The sequence below is a fragment of the Styela clava genome, chromosome 8 (assembly GCF_964204865.1).
Source record: "Styela clava chromosome 8, kaStyClav1.hap1.2, whole genome shotgun sequence".
In the NCBI taxonomy this organism is placed as follows: Eukaryota; Metazoa; Chordata; class Ascidiacea; order Stolidobranchia; family Styelidae; genus Styela; species Styela clava.
This window is the reverse complement of record NC_135257.1, coordinates 13578439-13593687: the sequence shown is the minus strand read 5'-3', so window position 1 is coordinate 13593687 and position 15249 is coordinate 13578439. Positions and strand designations below refer to the sequence as shown.

The 15249-nt window shown below is 34.3% G+C and overlaps 1 protein-coding gene across 2 annotated transcripts; it reads right to left on the bottom strand.

Moving 5' to 3' along the window:
* Window positions 1-9255: 9255 nt before the first annotated feature.
* Window positions 9256-14815, bottom strand: LOC120345842 (protein FAM221B-like). 2 transcript variants are annotated; one of them, XM_039415411.2, is made up of 8 exons: window positions 14674-14815; window positions 13226-13344; window positions 12741-12890; window positions 12538-12648; window positions 12085-12229; window positions 11464-11529; window positions 10763-10875; window positions 9256-9816 (listed from the first exon to the last, which is right to left on the bottom strand). In XM_039415411.2, the coding sequence occupies exons 1-8, from the start codon at window positions 14706-14708 to the stop codon at window positions 9572-9574; spliced, it is 984 nt and encodes a 327-aa protein (XP_039271345.2). In that variant the 5' UTR covers window positions 14709-14815; the 3' UTR covers window positions 9256-9571. The 2 variants fall into 2 exon arrangements, with proteins under 2 accessions (XP_039271345.2, XP_039271344.2); XM_039415410.2 differs by lacking the exon at window positions 14674-14815 and adding an exon at window positions 14250-14628.
* Window positions 14816-15249: the final 434 nt, after the last annotated feature.

The window sequence follows — 15249 nt, the reverse complement described above, 5'->3', positions numbered from 1 at the left end:
CGGCGGATTTTTCAGGAAATTTTTTATGAACAAATACATGATTTTATGCAAAATTTGATTTATGAACTCGAAAAATGGACGTTATAAAAATTTCAACTCAAATTTGAATTTTTTTTTCAATTTTACCGTAGTATGTTTTAGTAATCTGTATCCATTGACAACCACTCCATCTTCAAGAGCTTGGGTTAAAGAATTTTTGACCAGGGTACATCGACGCATCAATTCATGATAAAATGCTAAAGTTTGCGGCATGTTTTTACGATCGGATAACGAAACTTTTCTGTCACAACCTATGGAAAGTAAATTTTCCTGACCAAAAGACATGAATATTTTAACCAAAAGCTTATAGAGTTAGCAGTTAGTGTTCCAATAAGAATGAAAAGAAAAACTAAAGAGGAAGCTTTGTTTTTCAAATATGGAAATGATTATTTGAGATGCATTGGTTTCAAACATATTTAGGACCAGCCGAAATTTTGACAATGATTCTTCATTTTCAGTTCCACATATAAGTATGAGGTATAATTTCATTTTCAGGTTCAGCGCAAGTTTTCAAGAATATTTTGGGTACTTGAGTAAGACAATCATGCACCATGAGAGAGTACATAACAGAGTTTGAGATCTCGCATCCATCAAATTATGCAAAACAACTGATAATTGACGATTCTGAATGAAAATTCAGGATACAAACTTTGATACATTATAGCTAATTTTAATGCAGATGGAGTTCTATAACAGTGAAAGTATAGATTATGTCAGCGCCCAAAAGTTAAAAACTAAAAAATTAAACATTGCTTATACGCAATAAATACATGATTTTGAGGATAAAAATATATCTATAATATTGTATAATGTTTGTATGGTGAGTGCAGTGGTGATATTATAATATTTATATGTTGCTCACGTGAAACGTTGGATCATGATTTTTCTTCTTCATTTCTTCTATAAAAATATCGATATAATCTCGCATTTCGTTTCAGTCGTAAGTATTTTCGTGTTCTTTCACTTTCTTCGTGAAAAATTCTAAAAATGTTATAACAGAACAGAATTTGTGATTAAAGAATTACCAGTTCAATTTGCTACTTGACACAAATTTCAAGAATCAGTTATGTATATCAATTTTTTTAAATCTGATATTTTTTATATACTTATATGGAGATAATTCTCACATTTTCATTTAGGCTCATTTTATAATAATAAATATTTCTGTGTGAGATCAAGATAATTGTAATGGCATTTTGAAACTGCAATCTAAAGCAGAAACTAGTTTTTCCACATCAAATATATTTCTTACTAAGAATATCATTGAAATCATGTACATACCTTTTTCGTGCTGTTTTGAACGGAGCAAAATATTTCAGATATTTACACATTGATAACAAAAAAATATGTAATCCATTCTACCGAAATCTGCAGTAAACAAAGCAATAATTTCTTTTATTATAAAGAACAGTCAGAACAGGAGATGAATATTACTTGATACAAGTAGTAGATATGAAGATATCAAATATATGTATACTAATATTAGTGGTCCGCAGTGACGCTCGCCAACACGACTCGTACCGAAATTTGTCTGAGCACCGAGTTCGCAAAATCAAAAAGGAAGGACGTCATCTTGACGCTCGCCAACACGACTCGTACCGAAATTTGTCTGAGCACCGAGTTCGCAAAATCAAAAAGGAAGGACGTCAGCCGTCACACTTGGCGGAATAAAATCGGTATTCCATCAATGAGAATAGAACAGTGACATTTGGGATGAATCATCAGATCTCATAGAATTCATACAAAATATAGGAACCAATAAAAGAACTAGCCTCCTAGCGACAACAACAATATTTAAGCACTGAAAATGTCAAAGAAATTAAACCAGTCGGGAATGAGAAAAGTGATTTTCATAACAACCACAAAAATACTAACAACAACACACTAACAAAACGACCTATGGGTCAACTTCGTGTCCAAAAACATGTTTTTTGTATTTTGGAAAATGCATATTAATTTCACCCATCCACAAGTTCCGAACCCATTTGTTCCAGTATTTTATCATCGTATTGATATCTTTTACCCATCGTATTCAAACATGCAATGTTAAATGCAGTGTACAGAAATATTCGCTGAAAATATTATGTGTACCAGGTTAGAGTTCAGGTTGTGCGCAATCTTGGTGCATATATTTCGGGAGCGCCCACGAAACACTTTAAAGTTTAAACCATGTATGATTATATTCTCATACTTGAACGAGCACATCATTTGAGTTGCCGAGTGCTTCATTTATGTACAGCACTAACATGCATTGACACTTTGCATGCGGTTACGTAAACCACCCTTCGGCGGCGAGGACTCCAGCAATCCTCTCGCACTTACTTATCCCCCACGGGATTCAAACCTGCAAACCCACGCAGGGTAATCAGCGGTGCTGTGACAAGCGTATTCGTAACGCTTATCACGATGCGTCACACCGCCGAAATCACAGGATCCAAATTTCAGTGCAGCAACCAATGAGTCAATCGTCATTTTTTATCACAAATAAAAAAAAAACTAAATGGACAAAAATTCATGCATAAAAATTGTTAGATCAATCACCTATAATCTCTTGGATGACAGCGACCTGTAAAGAAAATTTAGTAATGATGTACAGTAGATAACCGTCACTGTCAAAAATATAAATTGCGCTCGTTTCTGCAGACGTTTCGTTTTGAATCAGCGCTAGTCGTGTCCCCGTTTCAACTCGCGAGTGTAGGGCGGGTATTGCTCAGAGTTAACGATGCATGCAGATACCACGAACATGATCTCTCGCACAAGTTTCTCTCGTATTTCTTACTTCCCATATCTCTGTGTTTGTGTTGTGTCTGTTTGGTTGCCTATGTGTTTCCAAAGGTTCCATTACATTAGAACCCGTAATTTGAACCCACGACAATTGCACCTGCATACTATTGCACCTTTTTTTACGGATGTTCGAACCCGTACTAACCCTAACCCATGGGTTTTTGCACCCTCATATAAATTGAATCCGCGGATATACAGGTACAAATGTACGTGGGTTGAAATGTACGGTCACCGTTTCTAAATTCCCACTGTCTTGTTTGCCTGAAGCGCTATTTTGTAATTTCTATCAATCATTCACTTTGCAAATAAATTTACGCAATCGATATATATATTTCATTACTGTTTACAGATAGAATACTGCCACGATTATACTCAGATCGCAGACAACTATTAGACTTAGCACAAGTCAAAATAGGCGAATCACGAGAGCTCGAGCTGCTTATTTATATATATTCATGAACCGCGTTTGCCCATATATGATTTTAGATTCTAATACTCAAACCCCATATTAGTTATCTGGTGCTTTGTTAATATATCACACTAACATTCATTGATTCTTTGCAGGTTTGAACTTTTTACAAAATATCCATTATCAGAAATTCATGCATCAAAATTGTTAATCTAACTTTGTTAAATTTTGTACTAATACATTAGCAGCCATATCAGTAGAGTATTGTTTCTAGTAACCGAACTGATGCGAGTAGAATATATTATGGCTTTTAAAATAATTTGACATCCTGCTATACATTATTTTTTCAAGAATTTTGGAAAACGACTGAAGAAGACTAATATTTTTAAATGGAATACCATCGATTCGAAAACTTGTCTTGGGCTTCATTTCGCGTATATTGTTTTTTCAATTCTATTGCTGTTTGTAGTTGGCCTTGAAAACATGAATGGGAATTCTTGCTTCCAAAGCTATAAAAGGTGGCTTTTCAGCTAGCTGGTTGTGACATATTGTCAAGCAAGCTTCGTGCCACTTGGGAAAAGTGTTCATTAAATTTTTTTTGCAATTTTCGAAATACTGCATTTGAGTCTAATCGAAGGGCAAAAATTGATTTTATGTTTACCAACTAGTTCAGTGGTTCTCAACCTTTTTCTGTTTTTGCCCATTTTTGTGGCACAAAAATTTTGTGGCCTATTAACTTTCCCATATCAGGCTAAGACTACAAGAAAAACAAATAATTCTTCCCGCAATATAGACACTTTCACTTCAATAATTATTAAAACGAGTATTTACCACTCCGCAGTAAAAAAAACAGCAACATCATTTATTGCCACTGGAATCAATCAACAACTCTTGTAATTTTCAATAGCTTTGTGGCCCACCTGAAGTTGTTTCTGTGGCCCAGCAGTGAGCCATGGCCCGCTGGTTGAAAACCGGTGAACTAGTTCATTAACTGTTTTCCACACTGCCTTGATGTTGCCGTTGTGGTAGGCAAATTTAGACATATGATATTTTGATTTTGGGGTAGTCGAGCATAAAGATAACTGCATTCATTATGCTGCGATTCGCACGTGTCATCTGTTTTTATTATTAGTTTCTCATAAAGCTTATGTTCGACTTTGTTGAGTTTACGTAACTCAATATCATACCAAGGTTTGTATATTCGGTTTGTTTGTTTCCTGTACAAAAAAGACTGAAAGTAAGCAACAGAGAACTTATCGAAGAATTTACATATATTGGGATCCTGGATGCTGCTGAAGTCATCAAAATCGATAGAATTTATTAATAAAAGTAGGCTATTCAAGTTGGACGAGATAAACTGGTGATGGTGTGTTTAATTCTATTTTGAATTTGCTTTTTAGGTGAAAGCATTGTACAATTGACATATGATCAGAAATACATTCTACTAAAACAGCACTGTTTATTATTTTATTGTATACATTTGCCCATATGTGGTCTATAGCCTACTGGTAGCAAAAGTTGAAGTTATTCTGATGGGCCAGTTTATTAAAAAATAATAGGCCAGACTGTGCATAATATCAACAAAGAGGTTGGTACAGTATTAAAATTAGACTCATCAACAAGATTATAGTTGAAGTCACCCATTATATAATTATAATTTAACCTAATCATCTTTGAAAAGACTTAGGACAAAAGATTTTGAAAGTTAGCATTGCTCAATTCATCAGTGGGGGATGATCTGTAGATAGTACCGCAGATTCTCTAATGATAGACAACAAATAAGGACTTAATAATTTTCTCATACATGACGGTAAGATGAGATCTACTATTAGAGATGAACGCATGGCTATCAAAAGATCTAATATTGATTGAAAGGGTCATGAAACCACTTAGTTTAAGTCTATCATTAAATTTAAGATCACTGGAGCAAATATACTGATTTAAGCAATTGTGCATGAAAACAGTATCAATGTTGTTGCATTCATCATTATTCGTATTGGCGGAATCAAGAAATATTTGGTTGAGGAGCCTGGGCTTCAGTCCTGTGCCCGTTTTTACTCGAGAGGGTGGGGTTGCTCAGAGTTGACGATGCAGATACCGCGAACATTATCTATCCACACACAAGTTTTTCGCGTATTTCTTACTTCTTTATATCTTTGTGGTTGTGTGTGGATGAATTTAATACTTTTTACGTGAGTGAACACTTAACCACTTCTTTTGGCAAATTATTATAACGTAAATTATGTACGCTATAAACCAAGGTTTCGTTTCTCTCCTTTCCTACAATCCGGTTTTATTTATTTATCGTTATTAACTATTTTATCGTCCGTTTTGCTGATTATGATGTCGAAATAAACTTATACACAAAAACTAATTTCAACACGCGAATAATAACTTAACATTCCAAACATTCTAGATCAAATCAAAAAGACGAATATGTCGGAAATAACGTTCTTCTTTTAGTCGATACCAAAAAGGCGGATATTGCCGATATATCCAGTGGGGTTGGTAACGTGATATACATATGCCGCCAAAAATATACATATAGCCCAACACTGGTATATACAGCCAATTTCATATGCATATACAGCCAATTAATATACAAATACAGCCATTTTGGCGATGTACATACACAGCCAATGTCATATGTATATACACCCAATCAGATATACATATACAGTCATTCAAGAAATGTACACAGTCAATATCATATGTATGTATAGTCATCTAATATACACATAAAAACATGTGAAAGAGATGCACATGCAAAAGTCAATATCATGCACAGCCAAATTGATATACATGTACGACCAATCGAGTAATGTGCATACACAGCCAATGCAATATGCTCATAAAGATTACACAATATATATACTAATACGGCCACTCAAGTAATGTACACAATCAGCCAATGTCATATGTATGTATATTCAACTCTATGTGCCGACATACAATGCCATATGCCAACGGTCAAAGTGCCTATAAAGTGGTGCCTGGTAAAGTGTTATAGTCACTTTGCCAACGGTGGGCAAACCGCGGCTCGCCCGAGTTTTTATGCGGCTCTTCTCGCTAGCAATAATTATTATCCAAATTTAACTAAGAGAAACTGTAGCGTAACATTTTTTTTTAATTATTAAGCGGTTGAAGAAGTTTTCACCAATAATTAGGACAAATTATGTACTAGTATGAAAATCGTAGCGTGGAATTTGAAGTTAAATCAGTCAAACGACAAATCTTACATGATCAAATGTTTGTTGCTGCGTTGGCATATATCACGAAGACTTTTAAAAACTTTCCGATAGGATGGGAACACACAAGTCAATTACTTCTGATACGGCCTCGCAATATATGCTTTGTAATATTGGTATTATACGCTCGTGTAAAGTTCTTTTCATATCACGGTATTCTAATATTATTAATTTCAAAAATTATACGGCTCTCGCATATTTCTGACTTGCCGCATGAGGCTCTTATAATAAAAAATGTTGCCCACTATTGTTATATGCATATACTTATGTTACCATTATAAACTAAATATATATTATACAGCCATATACAGCCATTTAAGTGATGTACAAACACCGCCAATCCATTTAATATCCACGCACCATCTTGTTGATATAATGAATGCGTTAAAAATGACTCTCGGAAACTCCAAAATGGCTTTTGATGGAAGTTTCTCACAATAAGCGTAATGTATATGTAATAAATTATTGTGATATCAGCACCATTTGGTGACAAGTCTCTACATGTTATTTGTGCGTAAAGGTGCGTATAATATCAGCCGCTCGCAGTGCACGAATACATAGGCCTACAATAGGTTGCAATCTATGATGCCATAAGATAACGCCCCACGACATCTGATTGTGATGACATGAAGACAGCGTTGCCGCCAACGACGACATTGAAAATATCTTTTCGGTGAACTATTTATTGGCCAGTTTGTTATATAAATAAAAAAAATTCAAAATGTCACTTATTATGCAAAGACCATTGTAACAGAAAAATTTGGAAATACCTTTAACATAAGAATAACACGGTAATAATGATGAAATAGGTTATATATACAACAATCCAGGAAAAATATAAGTCATGGAAATCTAGATGTCGTGAAACAGTGATTCTCCAATTTTTGTGTTGAAACGCCTCTGCAAAACCTCTTTGGACATGCGATGCACAAGTGAAAAAAAAAATTTTTGAAAAAAAAAGATAGAAACCTTGAAAATCAAGTTTGGTTAGCTTTATGGGACGTGAGGGCTTAGCAATGTTATGCTTTGATATGTTGCAAAAAATAAATCATTCTACCACGCTTGTCCGTCGATCTTTTATTTAACAAACTCAGTTGTCATCTAAGGTCTAATATGCGATCTTGATGTCAACATATTTTAGCATTGCTTATCCATATTCATCGTATACTGGTCGGACCAATTTGGGTTATTTTTCATTCAATACCAAAGTAGTATCTTGTTTGCCCTGACTCAAATTATTGCCCAAAATAAGGCATAAATTTTTTAAATATAATACCCACTATTCACTCTCAATTTTCGATTTTTTTACGTCCGAAATTAAAAGAAATAATGCGTGCGATGAATATAAATTATCTGTAGATGTGCTCTGATATCAAAACGTCCGAAATTAAAAGAAATAATGCGTGCGATGAATATAAATTATCTGTAGATGTGCTCTGATATCAAAACGTGTGAAATTGGTTAAATTAAACAGACTGTAATTCGATGAGTTTGTGGTAAGTTACTTTCATAAGCCAATATGAGAAGGTAGGACACGGGTTCCGGTATCCATAATCAGTCAGTCGTTTCGAAGTTTGACTCCGCCTTTCGGTGAGTTACAACGTCCTCTCAAACAGACAGTGGCCGTGCAGAGTGACGGAAGATATAAGATGAAATTGGTGTTAGGGGGCTGAAACTAAAATTTTGCTATTTCCATCATTTCTTTTTCGACTTCACTTTTTCCGCCGGGACAAACGACTGTCTGGCATATTCTAGCTCCATTCCACTGCGAAATATCCATAACGATTGGCGAGTGGATGTACATTTTTATTCTTGAAATGGAGCAGTCAGATATTTACGGTTTGACGCTTATATGGGGAATAATGGGACATGCTCCACTGCGCATATTTCATCAGTGTTTTATGCATTGAATGCTGAGAGCCTAGAAATTCGTTATGTTTCGTGTTATATTAGGTTTTCATTTGGCCCATGGCCCAATTTGGAATATATTCTAGATTCAAAAATATTTTTTCAAAGGCTATTCAAAAGAGTAAATTATTTGCTTTTGGCCGAAATCGGACAATTTACTTCTTAATATATGAATGTGGATTTTTTTGTTTTATTGTTTATTGAACATTTCAGTAACGGAAAAAAAATACACTGGAAGAGAATGGAAGTTACAGAACTCATTTTCAAATAAATCAGGCTTAATCCAAAAGTAAAACAATGAACTTATTTCAGATTTAACCATAAGAATCTAAAATATTCATCTAGTATTTCGATTAGCCTGTAAAATGGGGTATGTGTTTCAAACATCAAACCATTCATCGCATACAACAATCTGTGTGTTAAAAGTTCCGGTAGAGAATTTTAGCCTAGTCTATCACAGCTATTTCAACACTAATTTTTTAGTGCTGCAATTAAATTAAAACCCCTAGGAAGACAGAGAGATAATTGGATTATCTGATTTATATTTAAGTTTCCGAAACACAACAGAAAACTAATGAATATATAGTTCGAAAACGAGGTAATGTTACAAACTAAACGAGAGAACATTACAAACTAAAAAAATATATATATTTCTGTACATGGTTACAAAGTATACGCGAGGCAGAAGTGGCAGATGCCTGTTCCACACAGTAAAACAAAAGAAAAATATACAAGTGCAATGCAGTGAGACGAATAAAAAAGAACATATGCCACAGTGCAAATAATCTATATGTGTAATTACAGTGTTTAAAATATTATATGAATTACATTCAGTAAAAAATAAATTAAAATACAAGACATATGAAGTATATGTATATATATATTGAACAAAAGAAAGCAACAATAGATATTACAAGTTTTTACTCAAGTACGGTAAGACAAGTGGTAAAATGAATATGTGTTACTTGGGTCAATGAGCTATCATGTCAAAGACCTGATTGTTGATAAAAAAACAACCCAATTCTTTTTTACAATCCGAAAAAGATGAGTCAATAGCACATCGGTTATCGAGGATGTCATGACTTTATCACATTGAAGAATTGCAATGATTCTCGAGTTCACTCCAAAATTGGTAGCACCACTAAACAATATTAATGTTCCACAATATCTTATCATACTCGGCTTAGTCAAAAGGAGATCCCTTTGGCCGCTGATAACCGAAAGGTACTGGTGTTTCGTTTGTAATTCTTCCGCTATTACTATGAGTTGGCGAGGTTGTTTGAAGAGAGAGATCATTGAAGTTTTGTTGCAATGCAAATGGACTTTGACTTTCCTTTATTGCTAAATATGATTTACTGTTCTTCGCATCTCCAGTTAGAGCCATATCACGTAGTTCAGATAATTCGGCAAACGGTATATAAGCTTCGCCTGAAAAAGGATAAAGTCAATTCAGATCAGAATATGCAATCCTTATAGTAAAACATTTCTCGTTGTATGTTGAATATCTGATATTTCAAAAAATTTTCTCGTTTTTTTGTGATTTGCTCCAGTAGTGGTGTTATAGGGAATCTAATCAGTGCAGTGGGTTGCATGAGTCTGACTTTCTAACAAGGCCTCCTCAGGCTTCTTGGAATATTTCAGAACCCAAAATTTCCTTGTTCAAATCGGATGTTTTATTCATTAGAATTAATTCAAGTGGTTCCAATAGCAAATGCACTAATACAATGAGTAGCTCAGTCACATTATTACTTATCGATCTTAAGATCGGTAAGTATATTGATAGGTATTTGTCTGTATGTATGTCTGTCTGTCTGTCTGTTAGATGCACGCGATATCTCACGAAAGCGAGATTGAATCTGCTCCAGATTTTGCATGTGCATTCATCTTATCTCGGACCAGAAGCCTATTGATTTTGGGCGAATTATGTCGTATAATTAGCGAGTTATCAATCAATTATTGATATAGTGATCTAGATTTTTGTAAAGCGAGAGAATTTTGAAACCCGCCGAGTGTGTGTGTGCGATGCGCAGTGCGCAAGTTACAAGAGCGGATGAATCGAAACTGCAGTTTCTGTTTTGGGGATCCCCTAACTATCGATCGATAAGTCTTCGGTTTCCAACCGATATTCTCGTTTTTAGAAGTTATAGGTTGGAAATATTACATATACGGTAGCTTCATTCGTTTGACAAAAGCATGTTAGAATCTGATTCTAACATGCTACTCAATGAGCCTACAGACTCAGTCATTTGAGTTTACTAAAATTTGAAGTACTAAGAAAAAACAAGAAAAAGTCATTCCATCTAATCCAAAAATTCTTCACTAGAAAGTATTCTAATATCACTAAGAATACAAACGAATGAAAATTGATACAAACCAATTGGCAGCCCATTTGCGACCCTTATATCTTCAGTTTCAAAGAAAGTTTGATGATCTTCCCAATGTCTATCACAAGCAGCACAGAGAAAGTTAGATTCAAACTGATGACATCTAACAATAATATCAAAAAAAGATCAAGATTAGATCAAAAATTCAATATGAAAGTATAAATGTTTTGAGTAGGGATGTGGAGTCTGGAAAAGTTACAATTGACTACACACTCGAGGTTGTAAACAAATTTGACCCTGGCCTCCAGACTGATAGGAACTTTGACTCTGACTGCAATGAAAACATGCCACCAAACTCTAGCTTGGCAAAAATAGTGTTGATCTCATTCTTGATTGGTGTTTTCAATATATGTGAAATTTTCGATACCTGAACATAATTCCACATCCTCCTCACTCATAGGAACAAATATTACTTTTGTCAAAAAGAATTGATGAGCAATATTGTTACAAAAAAGGATTACAAAGATAATAGGATAAGTTTCACTATCATGAAATTGCGGTACTATAGTTGAGAAAATATCATTGATTTTGTGTAATAACTAAAATGTTCAATTTCGAGAAAAAAAAACAGCAAAATAATTCACTATGTATTGTAAAATTAGGAAATTCAAATAGTCATTCAAAATCAAGTTTGTACCAATGCTTAATAATCCATAATTGTCAAACCTTTGTATTCCAATTAAAACCTTACCTGCAACCCTTAAACTGACATCTTCGAACTCCAATTGGTGAGTGATTAGTATGAGAATGCTTACATCTAAAAATACATATAACCAACATATTTTACTTCATAAAGACCATGCCAAACATAATAAAAGCCATTTGTTGAACAGATCCGAGTTCACTCACTATAACAACAATATAAGTCGGATAGGTTAAAAAATGTGCTACATTTTAGTGTGGATGTGGGGCTATCATAATGTAGGTAAATATAATTTCTCTAAACAAAAATGACAATTCATTTTGTATGACTACGGAATACAAATAAGCTTGTTTTAACAAAATTATCAATTGGGAATATTTGATAAATACACATAGTTATGTTTAAGAAAACACTATGATTGATGAAATTTGAGTCATTGTTGTTCTATCATATCGTTCTTTCATTTAAAAATACCGAAAACATAAATTGACTTTGTATAATAAGATCCTAATGCCTGAAAGACCAGCTAGACAAATAGAAATATCATTGTTAGCATAGGAAGAGATTCTCACATTTATTATTGTGGTTTCAAATATCCCACTAACAATATCTTATGAAAAATGAATGCACATATATCAATGAGCATCTAGATTAACCCAAAACATTAACCTGCATTTTGCTGTCCAAGTGCTAGGATCATATCCTGGTCTTTTTTTAAGCCAGAATTCACCAACATCTTCTGGTCTTGATGGAACAAATTCAAAACATCTGCAGCGACAATCATGAATAGCACAAGATACTTGGGATTTTGTTCCTGATAAAATAAATACCAATGATTTAAAATACAATCAATTGAACTCAAAAGCATAAATGACATAGACAAACCCGGTCACATATGCTGACTGTTATGCAAAATGTTTGGTATTTTGAACAAGATGATTTTATTGAGAAGAACTGATTTATTTTTACATGCATTTTAATATAATTGTTAAGTAAATGGAATTTGTGGAATACAAAACATGCCACAAATCAAAATTCAATATGAATAATATTTGAAAGGCAAGGTATAACCCCTGTCAACAAATGAAAGCATTCTTTAACTAAAAAAATATTCCCACCAACCATTAAAATATCTGTGTTGATTCAACAAATGACCACAAAAGCATTTAGATTCTTCTCCAACTCTGATACAGTCCCAAGTGAACTCTGGGCATCTCCATCCAACATAATGCCCTAAGAAAAAGGAGTTATTACTTTGTTAGATTAGGCCTCGCTTTCAACTCTGATACTGATTCAAGCTGTTTGATATGCGAACAAAAACACACCTGTTTCCACAGCTCGTACAGCAGCAGCTACCTCAGGACTAAATGTTTCTTGAACACGTTTTCCAAAATTTTCTCGATGCATAGCTTTAGCTACTGAAATCAACTCTGCTTTTTCAGCAGGAACAATCGGCTTTGCAGTGTATCGAACACCTAAGATTATAACAATTTATAATTCAAAAAATACAGCACAAGGTCATCTTTAAATGAGGTTGAAAATTTACAACTTCTATTTGCAGTTTAAGAAATTGATAATAATAAATTATGTGCTTCTCGTAAATAAAATAGGTGGTATTATCCTCATACCAGTAGATAAAAAAAAACGTTTTTAAGCTTATTGCTTGCGTTTCATTTATTGGTATAAAATCTATTGAAGTGGGATAATGAACTAGTTTAAATTCAAATTTTTATTCTTGTCAAAGTGGACTGAGGAGTGACTGAAAACAAGCCAGTTTGTATGGGTGTAAGGAAATAAAGAAATATTCTACCTGACATTGGTGCTTTCAATTTCACACCTCCAAATCCTCCTCTTCCTGGTCTGAATCGGGATATACTTTTTGTTGATGCAGAATTATTGCGATCATTTTTAGAAACAATCTCATTCCCTCTGTAATAAGAGTAAGTACGGTGGATTTCAGATGTAAAGCATTGAGAATCATGAGAGTTCATTGATAAAACGTTGGAGCAGTGGCCTAGCCTACTGGTTAAAGAGTTAGACTTCCTCTGAAATAAGAGTAAGTACGGTGGATTTCAGATGTAAAGCATTGAGAATCATGAGAGTTCATTGATAAAACGTTGGAGCAGTGGCCTAGCCTACTGGTTAAAGAGTTAGACTTCCTCTGAAATATAAGTAAGTACGGTGGATTTCAGATGTAAAGCATTGAGAACCATGAGAGTTTATTGATAAAAAGTGGGAGCAGTGGCCTAGCCTACTGGTTAAAGAGTTAGACTTAACTATGATGGAAGGCATCACATGCTCAGCGTTTCACCCACTGTGTGACAATTTGGGTAGTCATAGTCAAGTTTGTTTTTTCCATTCAGTAAAAAATAACATGTACAAGATTGACAAAATACGAAATTGAACACACATTCTTACTGTGGAAAGGAAGTCGCGAGGAACAAGAATTGATTATCGAGCAGGGACACCCAAGGTTCAATATCTGATTAAATTTCTAAAGTCGGAAATTGAATTTTTAGAACACTTTCAAAAAAGACGAGTATGGCTTCAGCAGCTGAAACACCTATAGCATCCAGTAGACATGAAAGTTATAGGAGACGACCATAAATGCTACATGGCAAGGCATGCCATGGTCAGATGGTAGGCATGACAAACCAGTAATACAGAATACTGGAATACTGGTCCTTCCCAAACTTTAGTCGTTGATTATGCACAGAGCCTTGTTCAGAGCGGAAGATGTATAAATACATGATATAAAAAACAATTCAACAAGGAAACTATTGCAACAAAATGTTTTGAGTAGACTATCAGGATTGTCTGATTAAAAAACTAACTTTGGTTGACTGTCTTGATTCAATGAAGGTCTTTTACTTCCATTTGTTTTGTTCATTCTCGAAATTGAATTACTACTAGAACTAGCCATACTGATAATATTAATAAATTTCTTCCAATTGTAAAACAACAAGCTATCAACAGTGGTACACTGATACAGACAATACAGACATAGACTACCATAAACAATGGATCATTGTTCAATGTTTACAGTATGGTGTCATGTTTCAGTGTTCCCAATTACTATAAAATTTACCTCTTGCCAACTAACGTTATACACTGGTGTAGCCAAATGCGCCGCGAAAAACTAGCAGATTGTTAAACATAACTAAAATATCCTTGAATATGTAACATATTGCATTTACCAAAAATGTTTTATTGTTTCTTATTTTAAATGCTGTGTATATGTCAGTGAATTCATTTTACCTTCCCATACTTTCTATGGACCGTTCCCCGAGCATCGACTTCCTTGTTTACTTCGTGACATTGGCCAATCAGCAAGATGCAAAATGTGACGTAACAAAGCTCCCCTTTCGAATCCGCTCAGAAAGATTTTCAAGCGTGGTCATAAACATTACCTCGTTTTCGCTTTTTTGGACTCTATTTGTTAGTTTTCAGTTGTGTTTCGGAAACACAAATATAAATCAGATAATTCAATGGACACTTTGTTTCCCTAGGAGTTTTAATTCAATTGCAGTAATAAAAAATTAGTGTAGAAATAGCTGTGATAGACTAGGCTAAAATTCTTTACCAGTACGTCTAAAAAACGAATTGTTGTATGCGATGAATCCTACTGATGGTTTGAAACACATACCCTATTTTACAGGCGTCTCGCAAAGGCACTCTTGAAATAGCTCCGAAAATTTTCCAATGGTGAAGTATAGGAAGAATTTTCCGGGGGTCAAAGGGCGGGGAAAGGGCTGCAATTTCACGAGCTGCAGTGTATTTATCTGCTAAATCGAGTTTAGCGCGAACATGAGTTCTTTTGAAGCAAGCAGTAGA

Excerpts from the sequence above, each read along its gene's own strand:
- LOC120345842 (XM_039415410.2), bottom strand. The coding sequence starts at position 14,338 with ATGGCTAGTTCTAGTAGTAATTCAATTTCGAGAATGAACAAAACAAAT. Across the intron at positions 12,649-12,740 it reads TGTACGAGCTGTGGAAACAG|GGCATTATGTTGGATGGAGA; the intron begins GTGTGTTTTTGT and ends CCTTTTTCTTAG. Across the intron at positions 11,530-12,084 it reads ACTTGGACAGCAAAATGCAG|ATGTAAGCATTCTCATACTA; the intron begins GTTAATGTTTTG and ends ATGTATTTTTAG.